This window comes from Mercurialis annua, linkage group LG6 (assembly GCF_937616625.2).
Source record: "Mercurialis annua linkage group LG6, ddMerAnnu1.2, whole genome shotgun sequence".
Taxonomy (NCBI): Eukaryota; Viridiplantae; Streptophyta; class Magnoliopsida; order Malpighiales; family Euphorbiaceae; genus Mercurialis; species Mercurialis annua.
The window spans coordinates 1,129,461-1,141,618 of NC_065575.1; the positions used below are offsets into that span (position 1 = coordinate 1,129,461).

Below are 12,158 nucleotides of genomic sequence, written 5' to 3' on the forward strand. Positions count from 1 at the left end.
TCTTCCTTGGATCTATACCCTTTCTTTTCTCGCTTTAGATGGCGTACTTTCACCCCGTATCACGCTTGGGTAAGCACCAATCTTAGGTACCTTACCGATATCTTACACGTCTCGCATCGATAAATTGCAATAATATTTATTATCATCAGGGCTTCATTCTTATATTGGGATGTATTTTATCACACACGTTCATTCTTGTTTATCAAGAATCTTTTATTATTGTTGTCGCAGGGCTTTACATCTGAGTTTCTTACAAAACAAATATATCTCAAACATTGCTGGTGCACCAGTCTTTCAAATTTTTCTTTCGGTTCAAACTCTTTTCATTTAAATCATTTAAAAACATTGGTACAATTGTAGCTCAGAGTGATGACACCTCTCATCACTAAAGAGTTGCTCGATAAAATCACGTTTTAAAAATTTTGACACGAGTATGATGCATGATTTACATTTTGAAAAAATGTATTTTATACAGAAAATATATATATGTATACTCGTATGCATTACTACCGTGATTATGACATGCCACATATGATGACTGAGCACAATTGTACCATTAAAGCACAAAATTTTCTTTCCTTGAAAATAATCGTAAGTCCCTTCAGATTACACACCTTGCGACATTAATGGCTTTTCATTATAATTTATTGGGGTTTATTATAATTTTGATATTGTAATTTTGTTATCCATTAACACTTATCGAAGTGTTTTATAGCCAATGCTATCCTCTACTAGCATTGCTAAATGAATATCCCGTTCCTTGTCTTTTAATACTCATGCGTCTCTATAGTTCATCATCTCGATCGTACTCTTATCTCACGTAGCCCTTAGGCTCACGTGTCAATCTTTCACATCATACTTTCTTTGATATCATTTACGATCCTTGTGGTAATGGAAACGTAATATAGGGAATTACGTTTCACGCCATATACATTATGTATGTTATGTATTTTATGCATTCTTAGTTTCAATTATTGTAAAGCAACTATGTTTACGATAAAGCCTATATGTGCAGGTTTCTCAATCTATCTCAATAGGCATTATCCTAATAATACACAATTCTATCAATGTATGTCATATCAATCGATCACAGAATAAACAAAACAATACAAACATTTCAATCATATAAACATGTTTGGCACATAAGTATAGAAAGCATTTCGCACTTGAGGGCGTCTCACTGGACTCACCCCTCTCGGGTTGCAATGCCACATCCGTGTCCTCTAGCGCGTCTAGCACTGCCTCTACCTCTGTGCAAAATTGTGGGGTTATGCCAAATACTAGGAACAGTACCCATATGAAGAGGGAATGTTGGTCTCTCACGTCAAAAGAAGAAAGGTGGAATGGAATCGTCATTCCACTCATGATCGCTGGCTATTTGACGAGCTTTAGCGAATAACATTCCAAAATGCTTAGGTGCATTATTGTATTACTCAACAAAGTCGGGTCCTAAACCCCTAATGTACTGATGGTTCACCTCTTCTGATGCTTCCTCTTCGGATAGGTCTTCCTAACTTTCCTCACTAATTTCCATCTCCGGGACAATGGTCCCACCTCGAGTTTGAATATCTGATATGCACTCATTCTGACGTATCTCCGATAGTCTGTCAGTATCTACATGAAATCCATTTGATAAATAGGAGGCGCTTCCTCCTCTTCTGACACAATATGTAGCTGAGCTCCATTTTTGCTCAGATATGCTGAACAAGAACAATACTTAATCATGTGATACTGTCCAAACCACTTTTCCACAATATCCAATAATTTAATATATGATATGCACTATCTAACTTAAAGCTTGACTAACCATCTAAGCATATCACATTCACTTAAAAACTTAAACAATCTCTCACACACGCGTTCCACTCGGTAATAGACAGCCTATAACATCAAGCAAATTCAATCAGACACATATAATCAATAAGGCTCGACTCTATACGCTGCAGTAGTACCTAGGTACTTAGGGTCAAACAGACACTTTTCAAAGACTGGCAGTGGTAACTGGACCAACTGCTCTGATACCACCTTTGTCACGACCCAAAATCGAGGGCCGCGACCGGCGCTAGGGAATGGGAATTATAGTTCCGAAACCCGTAGCAAGCCTGAAATTCACTAAGACTTTTTCGCAATAAACAATCATATAATGACTTTACAAACACCGCATTTAAACATATACTTTACAAACACATCATTTAAACAAAGATACATTAATATACAGTGGTAAAACCATACAACGTGCTCGGACTTATCGTTTCCGTATCATGAACGTATTAGCCCGGCATAAACCACTATGTCAAAATTACATCACGGGAATTTACCTCCGTGATAACTATTGTAGCCAGACCTCATATACACAACAGACATTAACTATAAACCATATAAAATTTCACTGCTGTAATAGGCCACGACACTGGTCAGACATCATACTACTGCAGCATCTACGGAAGTCGGGGCTGTACATAGCCAAAGGAACTTCCGGTTAAAGACGAACTTCTAGCGACGTCTAGAATCTAGGTACCTGAAAAACACACTATTTGGGGGTCAGCTATTAAGCTGAGTGAGTTATACTTTACTTACCATATTATCAAAATAAGCATCGCATTTAAAACACTTTTTTTAAGATATATATATATATATATATATATACAATCACATTTTCAAACAATTCCAACATATACAATTACAGCGATTGCAAACAATTCACTTAAGACAAGTATTTGATCCGATCGAAACCTTAATCTTAAACTCCTTAACCTCTCCTAAACCATATCACATTCAAATCATATCGTCCGAGTGGCCGGGTCCCGAGATAGTTCGACCGAGTTACCCGCTACCACGTGGCATAGTCCCGAGATAATTCAACCGAGTTACATCATGCCACTACTTAATCCCAAGTTGTGGGTCCCGAGATAGTTCAACCGAGTTACCCACCAGATACGGGTCCCGAGATAGTTCGACCGAGTTACCTCGTATCTGCCACAATTATAATCCTCCTTTCCGATACCCAAACATATTCCATTTCATAATTAAAAATATGATCAACATTTAATGAGCTCATATCAAACGTATCTATGTACGAATATCTAGACTTTCATAAACACCGGTGATCACACGGCCTATTGACGCCCAATAGGTAGCTCGTTTCTTCGGATCATATACAAACTCACATTGGCAAATAATCGACAAGTCATAAGCAAAGTAATACAATTCATATATCAAACAAGTCAAACCAATACAATGTAGTTCACTCCATAAACAAACAATTCAAATATAAATCAATCCAATAAGAACCACCCAATAAAATCAAGCTATATAATTTATGTGATGCATTTAATAATAATAATAATATATATAGTATATATAAAATAGTTTTTAATACGATAATAAGAGTGAGTAAAATATACTCACCGCTTGCTATCCATAATTTTCGATAATACCTAGCGATCTCGCGTTCCGTAAGTTTCGGGTTCCATTGGTAGTCGCCTCGTCAAGTCTACACAATTTCGATAATAACTCGAATTAATTACAATCTAACTATAATTAATTAATCCAAAACTAGGTTTCTAGCCAACTTTGGCTATTGAAACCGTTTACTTAAAACAGTCCGACCACTAAATAAAATTGACATTCTTAATGTTCAGAACGTCGCCTACAACTTTCATTTAGGTCTCGGACTGAGATAAGTACCCGAAGGTGTCGGAATTTGGCCCCGAAGTTAACAACTTAGGGCTGTTCTAAATTTCAAAACTGCTATGCGCGACATAATATTCTGATTTATTTGAGCCACTTAGAGGCCGAAATAGCAGAAACTTATACTTAGACATTTATAGACGACATCCTTAAGTTTCCGTACCAACAAACGGAACTTAATTTGGAGCTAAATAGCTCGAGATATTGCCCTTGCAACATGGCTGTTTCGCAGCGTAAAATTTCCAGCAACATTGTCAAATTCTCAAGTTATCTCTTTAACGTTTCGGTCGACTAAAACAGCCTATATACTCAACATTACACCAATTACTACAGCCTTTAATCATGTCATTATCACCAACTTAAACTCATTAAAATCTTAGTTCAAAGTTTAATTCAAAACAGTTTTTACGTTATGCTCGAAACTAGTTACGTAACACTTAGTGTTTGCGTCGATCTTAAGCGATACAACCATCGGGAAAGGGTGGCATCAGCCCCCATTTCACTATCCTTCGGCCCTCCCCTGTTTTGGCAGGGAAGGGGCTGCTTCAGCCATGGTGCAACGCACCATGGCTGCTGAAACGCAGCCCCACTGTGCGAAGCACGGTGGTTCCTTTCCCGTAGCCTCCATGGCCTCCAAAAGCCACCATCAACAAACCTACCTCCATTAAACCCTACCAATCAACCCTAACCAATTAACACAACTCTCACATCTCACCACAACACATCAAACTCAGCTCATAAATAATAATTCATGTCATAAACCATCAATTCTAACTTATTAATCATCATTTTAAAGCTTAAAATCATCATCAATACTAAGCTCAATCTAAACAGAATTTTTACAGCAAAACTCTAACCAAATAAAGATATCCTTACCTTGATTTAATTCTATAGATCGATAGATAATCCTATCCTCTTTCCGTTGCCGCAAAAATCATCCAATTTGGTGAAGAAATGTGCAAGTTATGGCCTTAAGAAGTTGAATTGCACATGGTGTTCATCAAGAGGAAGAAGATGATGATTCTAGAGCTGAGATATTGTATAATTCTGAGTTTAAATCAAATGAGTTGCCTTATATATTTATGGAAAAATGTATAACTTAATCCCTCACTTTGCCACCTCCTCAACTTTCAATTTCAAACTTTTCTTTCGCCTAGTTTAGTCCGTCGATCGCTTAATCGTTCCAACTCGATAAATTCCGTGTTGTTTACATCCAAATAAATAATATTTTTCCGCTATCTTATTATTTTATATTCGGTAATTAATTTCACTAATTTTTAGCTAAAACGCTCAATTTTTCAAATTGAGCAAAATGACTATTTCCGTCATTTTTTTGTCCTTATCTTCATTTGACAAATATCAATATCCAAATAATCGATATAATTATCTTAAATATCAACTCCCGCAAATAATTTATTGAAATTATATTTTCCGGGCAATAAAATTCTATTTTCTAATTTCTTGGGGACTTTAACATATTTTAAATTCCAATTTTTCTTACAATTTTCTTTAGTCCCGTCAAACTATTTAGGCATTATAAATATTGAAATTTCTTCTTTAAATTTCAATATCAACCTATTTTCGTCCTTTTTTAAATATTTTCTTATTAAATTCTTCCGATAACTTCTTTTCTAACCGCTTCATTATTTTATATCGGACACGTAGCCTACTTTTGCAACGCCAGACGTACGGGGTATTACATAACCATAATAAATAATTAACTTAATTTTATTAATAATATTTTTAAAAATAATAAGATAGAAATTTAAATAATATTATATTAACCAAATACAGTATTTTAATTTTGTAATTCAATCAAACTAAAAGATAGGTATCCTACTAATTTGGAGACAATTTAGTTATTTTTTTACATACTAAAAAGTAAATTGGAGATAATTTAGCTAACTATTCTAATTAGGACTTTAATTACAATAGTGATTAATTAAATAATTAATTAGTTAATGACTATAAAACCTATTTAATAGTAAACTGAAAAAGATTATTCAGTAAATTTGCTTGTCCCCCCTCCATGCTTTTATATATAGTATAGATGGAGTGTATATTAAAATAATTTTACAAAAGCAAAATAAGCAAAATTTATAATATAGTTAAAGAACCAATAAAAAAGGGTGGCCATATTTCCATATCAATTATTTATAGGGGCAGAGCAGTTTTTATATTTTTGACATTATTACCCTTCTAATAATTAGGCATTTATATTCTTTTTTTTTGGTTATTTTTCTATTCCTTAATTATCCTTATTTGATACTCCCTCCATTTTGAAATAGTTGTCGCTTTAGAGAAAAAAAATTGTTTCATAATACTTATTACTTTAAAATAACAAGAAAGCATTTATTGCTATTTTTCCACATATATCCTTCATTTATTCATTGAAAGAATACAAAAATACAAATAAAGAGTTATAGTAATTAATATTAACAAGTTTTAAAAAGGGCTAATTTAGTAAAAATACATACAAATTTAGACATATTTATTGCTTTCTTAGTTTGTGTGAAAATGGCTAAAGCGACAACTATTTCAAAACGGAGGGAGTACTAATCAAAACACTTAAACCTGAAATTTTTTTCGTATCAATTTCTTTTTCTTTATTTGAAACAAACCTTTTGATAAATCTCTGCAACTAATTTTCTACCGGCACACATATTTATCATTGTCGGTCAGATGTGTTAGTACGTCTTTTAAAAATTCAATACTTATCACATATTTTTCTCGGCTTAATTACTTAAAAACCACCCACCTTGAACTTTTTTTCGTTTATACCCTAACCTAGGAAAAAATTCATTTATACCCTGACGTATGTGTTTATGTTTCACCTCTACCCCGAGGCACTAAATTAACCTCTTTTCATTTAAAAAAAAGTTTTAAATAATCCTTATTTTTGAACATTTTTAAAGATGAAGTATTTCTTTGTATTTTTTTTAATAGAAAAAAGTATAAAATAATATAAGTTGTTTTCAATAAATAATATTTTTTTTTGAAATTTGGGGTATAGGTGAAAACATAAACACATACGTTATGGTATGAATTTTTTTTCTAGATCAGGGTATAAACGAAAAAAAATTCAAGTTGGGTGGTTTTTAAATAATTAAGCCTATTTTTCTCTTAGTGGTGTGAAATAATCACGTTTTTCTAGCTATCAATACATTTGTCTAACATTATTGAGCGCAAGTGATATATATTGGCAGTGGTTTGTATTTTTATTCTCATTTATTACTAGTCATAAAAAAATAGTCCAAAAATATGTCGTTGAGAAAATTAGTTGCGGAGATTTATCAAATGATTTCGTTCAATTAAAGAAAAAGATATTGATATGAAAAACAAGAAAATAAATGCCTAATTAATAGAAGGGTAGTAATGTCCAAAATATAAAAACTACTCTGGCCTTATAAATAGTTAATCCGGAAATATCACCACCCATAAAAAAATGTCAACAATAATAATTCATTTATTCTAACAGACTTGTCCATTTTTTTATCTCAAAACTCTTCCTCATTTTTATTGATAATAATAAGCCAATATTTATATGTAGTGAAATATGTAAAAGTATACCTATTACTCCCTCCGTTCTTTTTTAGTTGTCCATTTAGCCAAATAAAATATTTAATTGTCCATTTAAAATTTTAAGATAACATAAATTATTATCTTCCAAATTTAACCCTTCCTAATAAATAACTCTATAACTCAATTTACAAAACATTTATAATATAGTAGGGTTATATTAGTATTTACTCCTATTATTTAAGACAAAAATCCCACTATCTTAATATGTGCAATTTCAGCTAAATGGACAACTAAAAAAGAACGGAGGGAGTATTATATATATTAAAAGCCTCATGGTGAAAAAAAATTCAAATTTTTATAATTTATTGTAATTTAATTCAATTATTTTAATTTTTATAATAATAATCAAATTGTATTTTTTTTACTGTAATAATAGCTAAATTAGTAGCCGAACTTGTTATTTTCAATTAGGCTAGCTATTCGGTTATCTTTTTTTTTTTTTATGAATAATGATATTTTAAGCTCAAAACAAATCAAAAACTTTCGCATAAAAAATACAATTATTTGACTATTATGACAACAAAGGAATAACTTAGCTATCATCACAATATTAAAAAGTTTGGATTAAATTACAACAAGTCTTAAACGTTTGAATTTTTTTCACCATAAAACCTATATTAAATAAGAGTATAATAAAAAATATATAATATATTTGTAAAAATTCAAAATATTAATTGTATTTTAAAATTTTCAAAAATAAAAACGTCATTAAATGAATTAAGAATAGTAATTACAAATTTTGAGTACCCCACAATAATAACGAAAGCATCATTTTAAAAGGAAAATGATGATTCAGCGAACATTTTTACAAGTTTATATATTAAATAAATTTATACAGTGCAAATATTTTCCATATTTTTTTTTATTTTTTTTGAAAAGAAGTAGATATATTAAACTTCAGTAAGCAAAAGGTTACAAATGCAAGCCGAATATATTTTCCATATTTTTCTTTTAATAATTACAAATTTTATCTTTTGAAATTATTTATCCTAGTAAAATATTAAAAAAATTTAATTAAAAAATTATTTTATTATAATGTGTTGGTCTATACATAGTCACCAAGTATATTCCCCATATTAATCTCCTTAATTATTAAGAATTGCCAAAAATTATAGCATTTACATTACTCTTGAAATAACTTTCTAAACAGGATCATTTATTTCTCTAAATTTGCCTTCAGAATCAAGTAAACTCTTAATGTTTGAAAAAAATTAAATATATCTCCAATATTTTAAAAACTTTTTATAAATTTTAACATTTATAAATATATTTTCACTATTTACATATTTTCCCCACATTTTTATTTTAAATATTTTTAAAAGGTTGTTCTTCCGTTTACATTTTTAAATATGTTTTCGATTCCAGTTCATATTATATTTCCGGTTCTAGCTTCGATTCTAACTCTGGATCCAATTCCTTCTAGTTCCAATTTTGATTCTAGTTTTGATTCCAATTTTGGTTCTTCTTATGGGTGTGGTTCAGATTTCGGAAATTCATTTGTCCTTAATAGAATCTTCCACTTTTTGTATTTTTTGTCTCATTACTCTTGCTTATTTCTAGTAAATAACAATCCTAAAATAACTTTTTATTATTTTATTTTAAAATTTACTAATAAGCCAATATCTATTGCTATATATTGAAATATATAAAAAAACAATATTAAAATTATTGATCATATCAATTGAGAGTATAGTTAGAAAAAAAAATTAATATCAGTTTATAAAATGAATTGTCTTTCTTAAACGACGTAATAAAACTAAAAGTTTCATCAAATGAATTAAGGATATTATAAAATTATAAGACCTTTCAATAATAGCTAATGAGCCATTTTAAAAAGAAAATGATAATTCTGCAAACATTTTACAAGTTTATATACTAAATAATTTTATAAAGTGCAAATATTTGTGATATCTTTCTTAGTCACCAAGTATACCAAGTATTTGCCAAATGATAGGATGAAAAATATCAATAAACTCTAGGGAAAGTGTGTTTTCTGAATGAACTAATAATAAGGGTGATGCTATTTACAGAACAAAAGTTATTAATGTCAGAGCAATATTTTCAATTTTGACTAATTTGACTTAATTTTGATTTGATTTATGCTACGGTTCCTATTAATTACACAAACATATTAACTGTTCAAAAAAACTTTTGAAGTACTAATTAAACCTATAGAAAACTTGATATAACTCAAACTATAATTAAAAGAAAAAATACTTCGGAGTTAGAAAAATATTTCAATAGACGTTGAAAGAAAAACAAATAGTAGGAGACTGAAAATTCATATCTAAAATTAAAAATTATACTGATTAATTCTAAAATTAAAGTTCACAAAGTAAAGTATTAAGACACCGATTGTATTGAGAGTTTGTAAAATCAATGGATTTTAGTAAATCAATGGATTTAAAATCAATGGAATGTGAAATCTATGGATTTATAAATTCCACCATTTGGAATATATATAAAATCCATGGATTTATAGGGATATTTTTGGAATAATTTAATATTAGAAGAATCCATCATTCATAAAAAAATGATAGATTTTAATTTTCCCACCTTCTAGGTGGGAATTTAAATGAGGGATTTTAGAGTACGAGAGAATTTGAAAATTCATGTATTGTCATATCATTTTTTTGTAACAATGAATGGATTTTGATGAAATAAATGGATTGTGCAAAATCTATGGATTTTGTTCCTCGAAAATCTCTCAATTCAAACGGTGCCTAAGAGAATTATGATAATTAAATTTGTTGTTTTAGGATTTACATTCTATTTAAGTAAGTTGAGATATTTTAGGAATGAAGAATATAATAAAGAGAGGGGTAGAGTCAAATTAGAAAAAGATAATTTAGTCAAAATTGAAAATATTACTTTGGTTTTAGTATTTTTTGCACTGGAAATTAGGGATGGCAATGGAGAGGAGATTCCCCGATCCCCATGGGGACGCGCCCCTAATGGGGCGGGAAATTCCCACCAATTGTCCCCATGGGTACGGGGATGGGGGAAGATTATTCCCCATCCACGAGGATGGGGAGGGGACGGTGAGTGTAGTCCCCACCCCATGGGGATCCCCATCCCCGTCCCCATGGGGACCCGATTTAATTTTATATAATTTATTACAATTTTTAATATATCGGGCATAATTTTAATAATTTTATTTAATTATCAGAATATTAAGTAATGATTTTTAACGATTTAGTTTTAATTATTTTATTTTAATATTTAAAATTACTGAATATTTTAGATGATTAATTAATTTTTGGATAATTTAATTTATAATATTATTATTAATATTGAACACATTGTATTTTTTTAAAATATTTTATGAAAATAATAAAAATATTTAAATATTTATATTAAAATTAGACAGGGATGTGGGGATCCCTATGGGAATGGGGAATTCACGGGTATGGGGATGGGGATGAATTAAACCCCATCAAATAAATGGGGACGGGGATGAGAATTCCCCATAGAAGTGGGGACGGGGATGGGGATAGCTTCTCCACCCCCACCCCGCCCCATTGCCATCCCTACTGAAAATAGTCACCCAATAATAACTGCCAAAAAATTAAAGCATTGGCACTACTCTTTAAACATTTTAATAGCCTAAAAATCTGTTAACAATCTCCTAAACCAAACTAATTCTATCCATTAACAAATTTTTTCTTAATAGATTTTTTCTTTATAGATTTTTCTTTACAGATTTTTTCTTCGCCGGCTCTTCTAAATTCTTGAATTCCTCTAGGACAGTTACTATTATCCGAACAACAATTTCAACAATTTCAAGGAACCTTGCTATTTTCTGCAGCATTGCTGCAGCTGCTGCTAATCCGCAAGTTTGAGAAGGATGGTGAGCAGAATCCGGCGGCGACGCTTTCTCTGGCGGCTTGGAATTTTTCAGCCCGAAACCATATCCCGTCTTCCGCTGACGCTTGAGTCGGAGAAGATCATCGAATTGCTTTCGGGTTCTCGGATCCTTAAGAATCTCATAAGACGAGAGAAGCTTTTGGAAATTGGCACGAGCATTCGGATCATTAGGGTTCTTGTCAGGATGCAATTTCAAAGCCATCTTCTTGTATGCTTTTGAGATATCTTCTTCCGTTAAATTCGCTGATTTTTCGTCGGACGGTAGGTTTAAAACATTGTAGTGATCAACTACAACTTGAGTTGAAAGCTTAATTCTCTAGGGTTTATCCCTCTCTCTCCCTAAGTGGAGTCAACCAGCCATAACACCTTTAATCTATTATATCAACCCTCATTTCTTTTTCAAACCCCACGCAGCTGCAATTCAAACATCTCCAACTCTTTACTCCTCTACAACTACTCACCAACTTTTCTCCAAGCTTTTAAGTCACTTAATTATGGATCACCAACAACCCATGGGTATAAAAGAACTGACTATGTTTGCTGCAAATCTCAAAGTCTCTGAACCTACTCTCGACCTGGTAGAAGAGGAAGCTGAGAACAGGTTTGTTCTAGTAGGGCAATTTGCCGGAAAAAAGGTTTATCATGATACCATTGTCCATGAGGTCCTCCATCGATCATGGAGAACGGGTCAAAATTTTGATATATCCAAAGATGGAGATGGCACCTACATCTTCCATTTTCGCTCTGAAGAAGATTGTGAGAAGATTTGGAACGGTCGTCCCTGGTGTATTACAAACCACCTCTTGGTTCTCCAGCGGTGGCCAGAAGAGGAGTCCTTAGACTCCATTGATTTTTCCTTGTCCCCCTTTTGGATACATGCTATGGGTTTGCCAGCAAACCAGCTTAATGTTTACAATGCAAGACAGATTGGAAGCTTGTTTGTTTCTTACATTACATCTGACTGCGAAGAGATCCATCCCAAGGTAGTTTTTGGAACGCTCAGGCTGAAAGTGGAGCTA

General features: G+C 31.7%; 1 protein-coding gene and 1 long non-coding RNA gene across 2 annotated transcripts; both read right to left on the bottom strand.

Moving 5' to 3' along the window:
* Positions 1-2,191: 2,191 nt before the first annotated feature.
* LOC126686127 (uncharacterized) lies at positions 2,192-3,707 on the bottom strand. The gene is made up of 2 exons (XR_007643788.2): positions 3,409-3,707; positions 2,192-2,530 (listed from the first exon to the last, which is right to left on the bottom strand). It is a non-coding gene; the product is annotated as an uncharacterized LOC126686127 (long non-coding RNA).
* Positions 3,708-10,673: 6,966 nt separating this feature from the next.
* Positions 10,674-11,430, bottom strand: LOC126686648 (uncharacterized). The gene is made up of 2 exons (XM_050380790.1): positions 10,973-11,430; positions 10,674-10,802 (listed from the first exon to the last, which is right to left on the bottom strand). Exons 1-2 carry the CDS (start codon positions 11,339-11,341, stop codon positions 10,674-10,676), a joined length of 498 nt encoding a protein of 165 aa, XP_050236747.1. The 5' UTR covers positions 11,342-11,430.
* Between the last annotated feature and the right edge of the window lie 728 nt (positions 11,431-12,158).

What these genes read in the sequence shown, in the direction of transcription:
- LOC126686648 (XM_050380790.1), bottom strand. Translation starts at nt 11,341, where the DNA reads ATGGCTTTGAAATTGCATCCTGACAAGAACCCTAATGATCCGAATGCT. An exon ending in AGCCGGCGAAGAAAAAATCT is followed by an intron (nt 10,803 to 10,972) that starts GTAAAGAAAAAT and finishes TATTTTCAGTAG; the next exon opens with GGATGGCAATGGGGCGGGGT.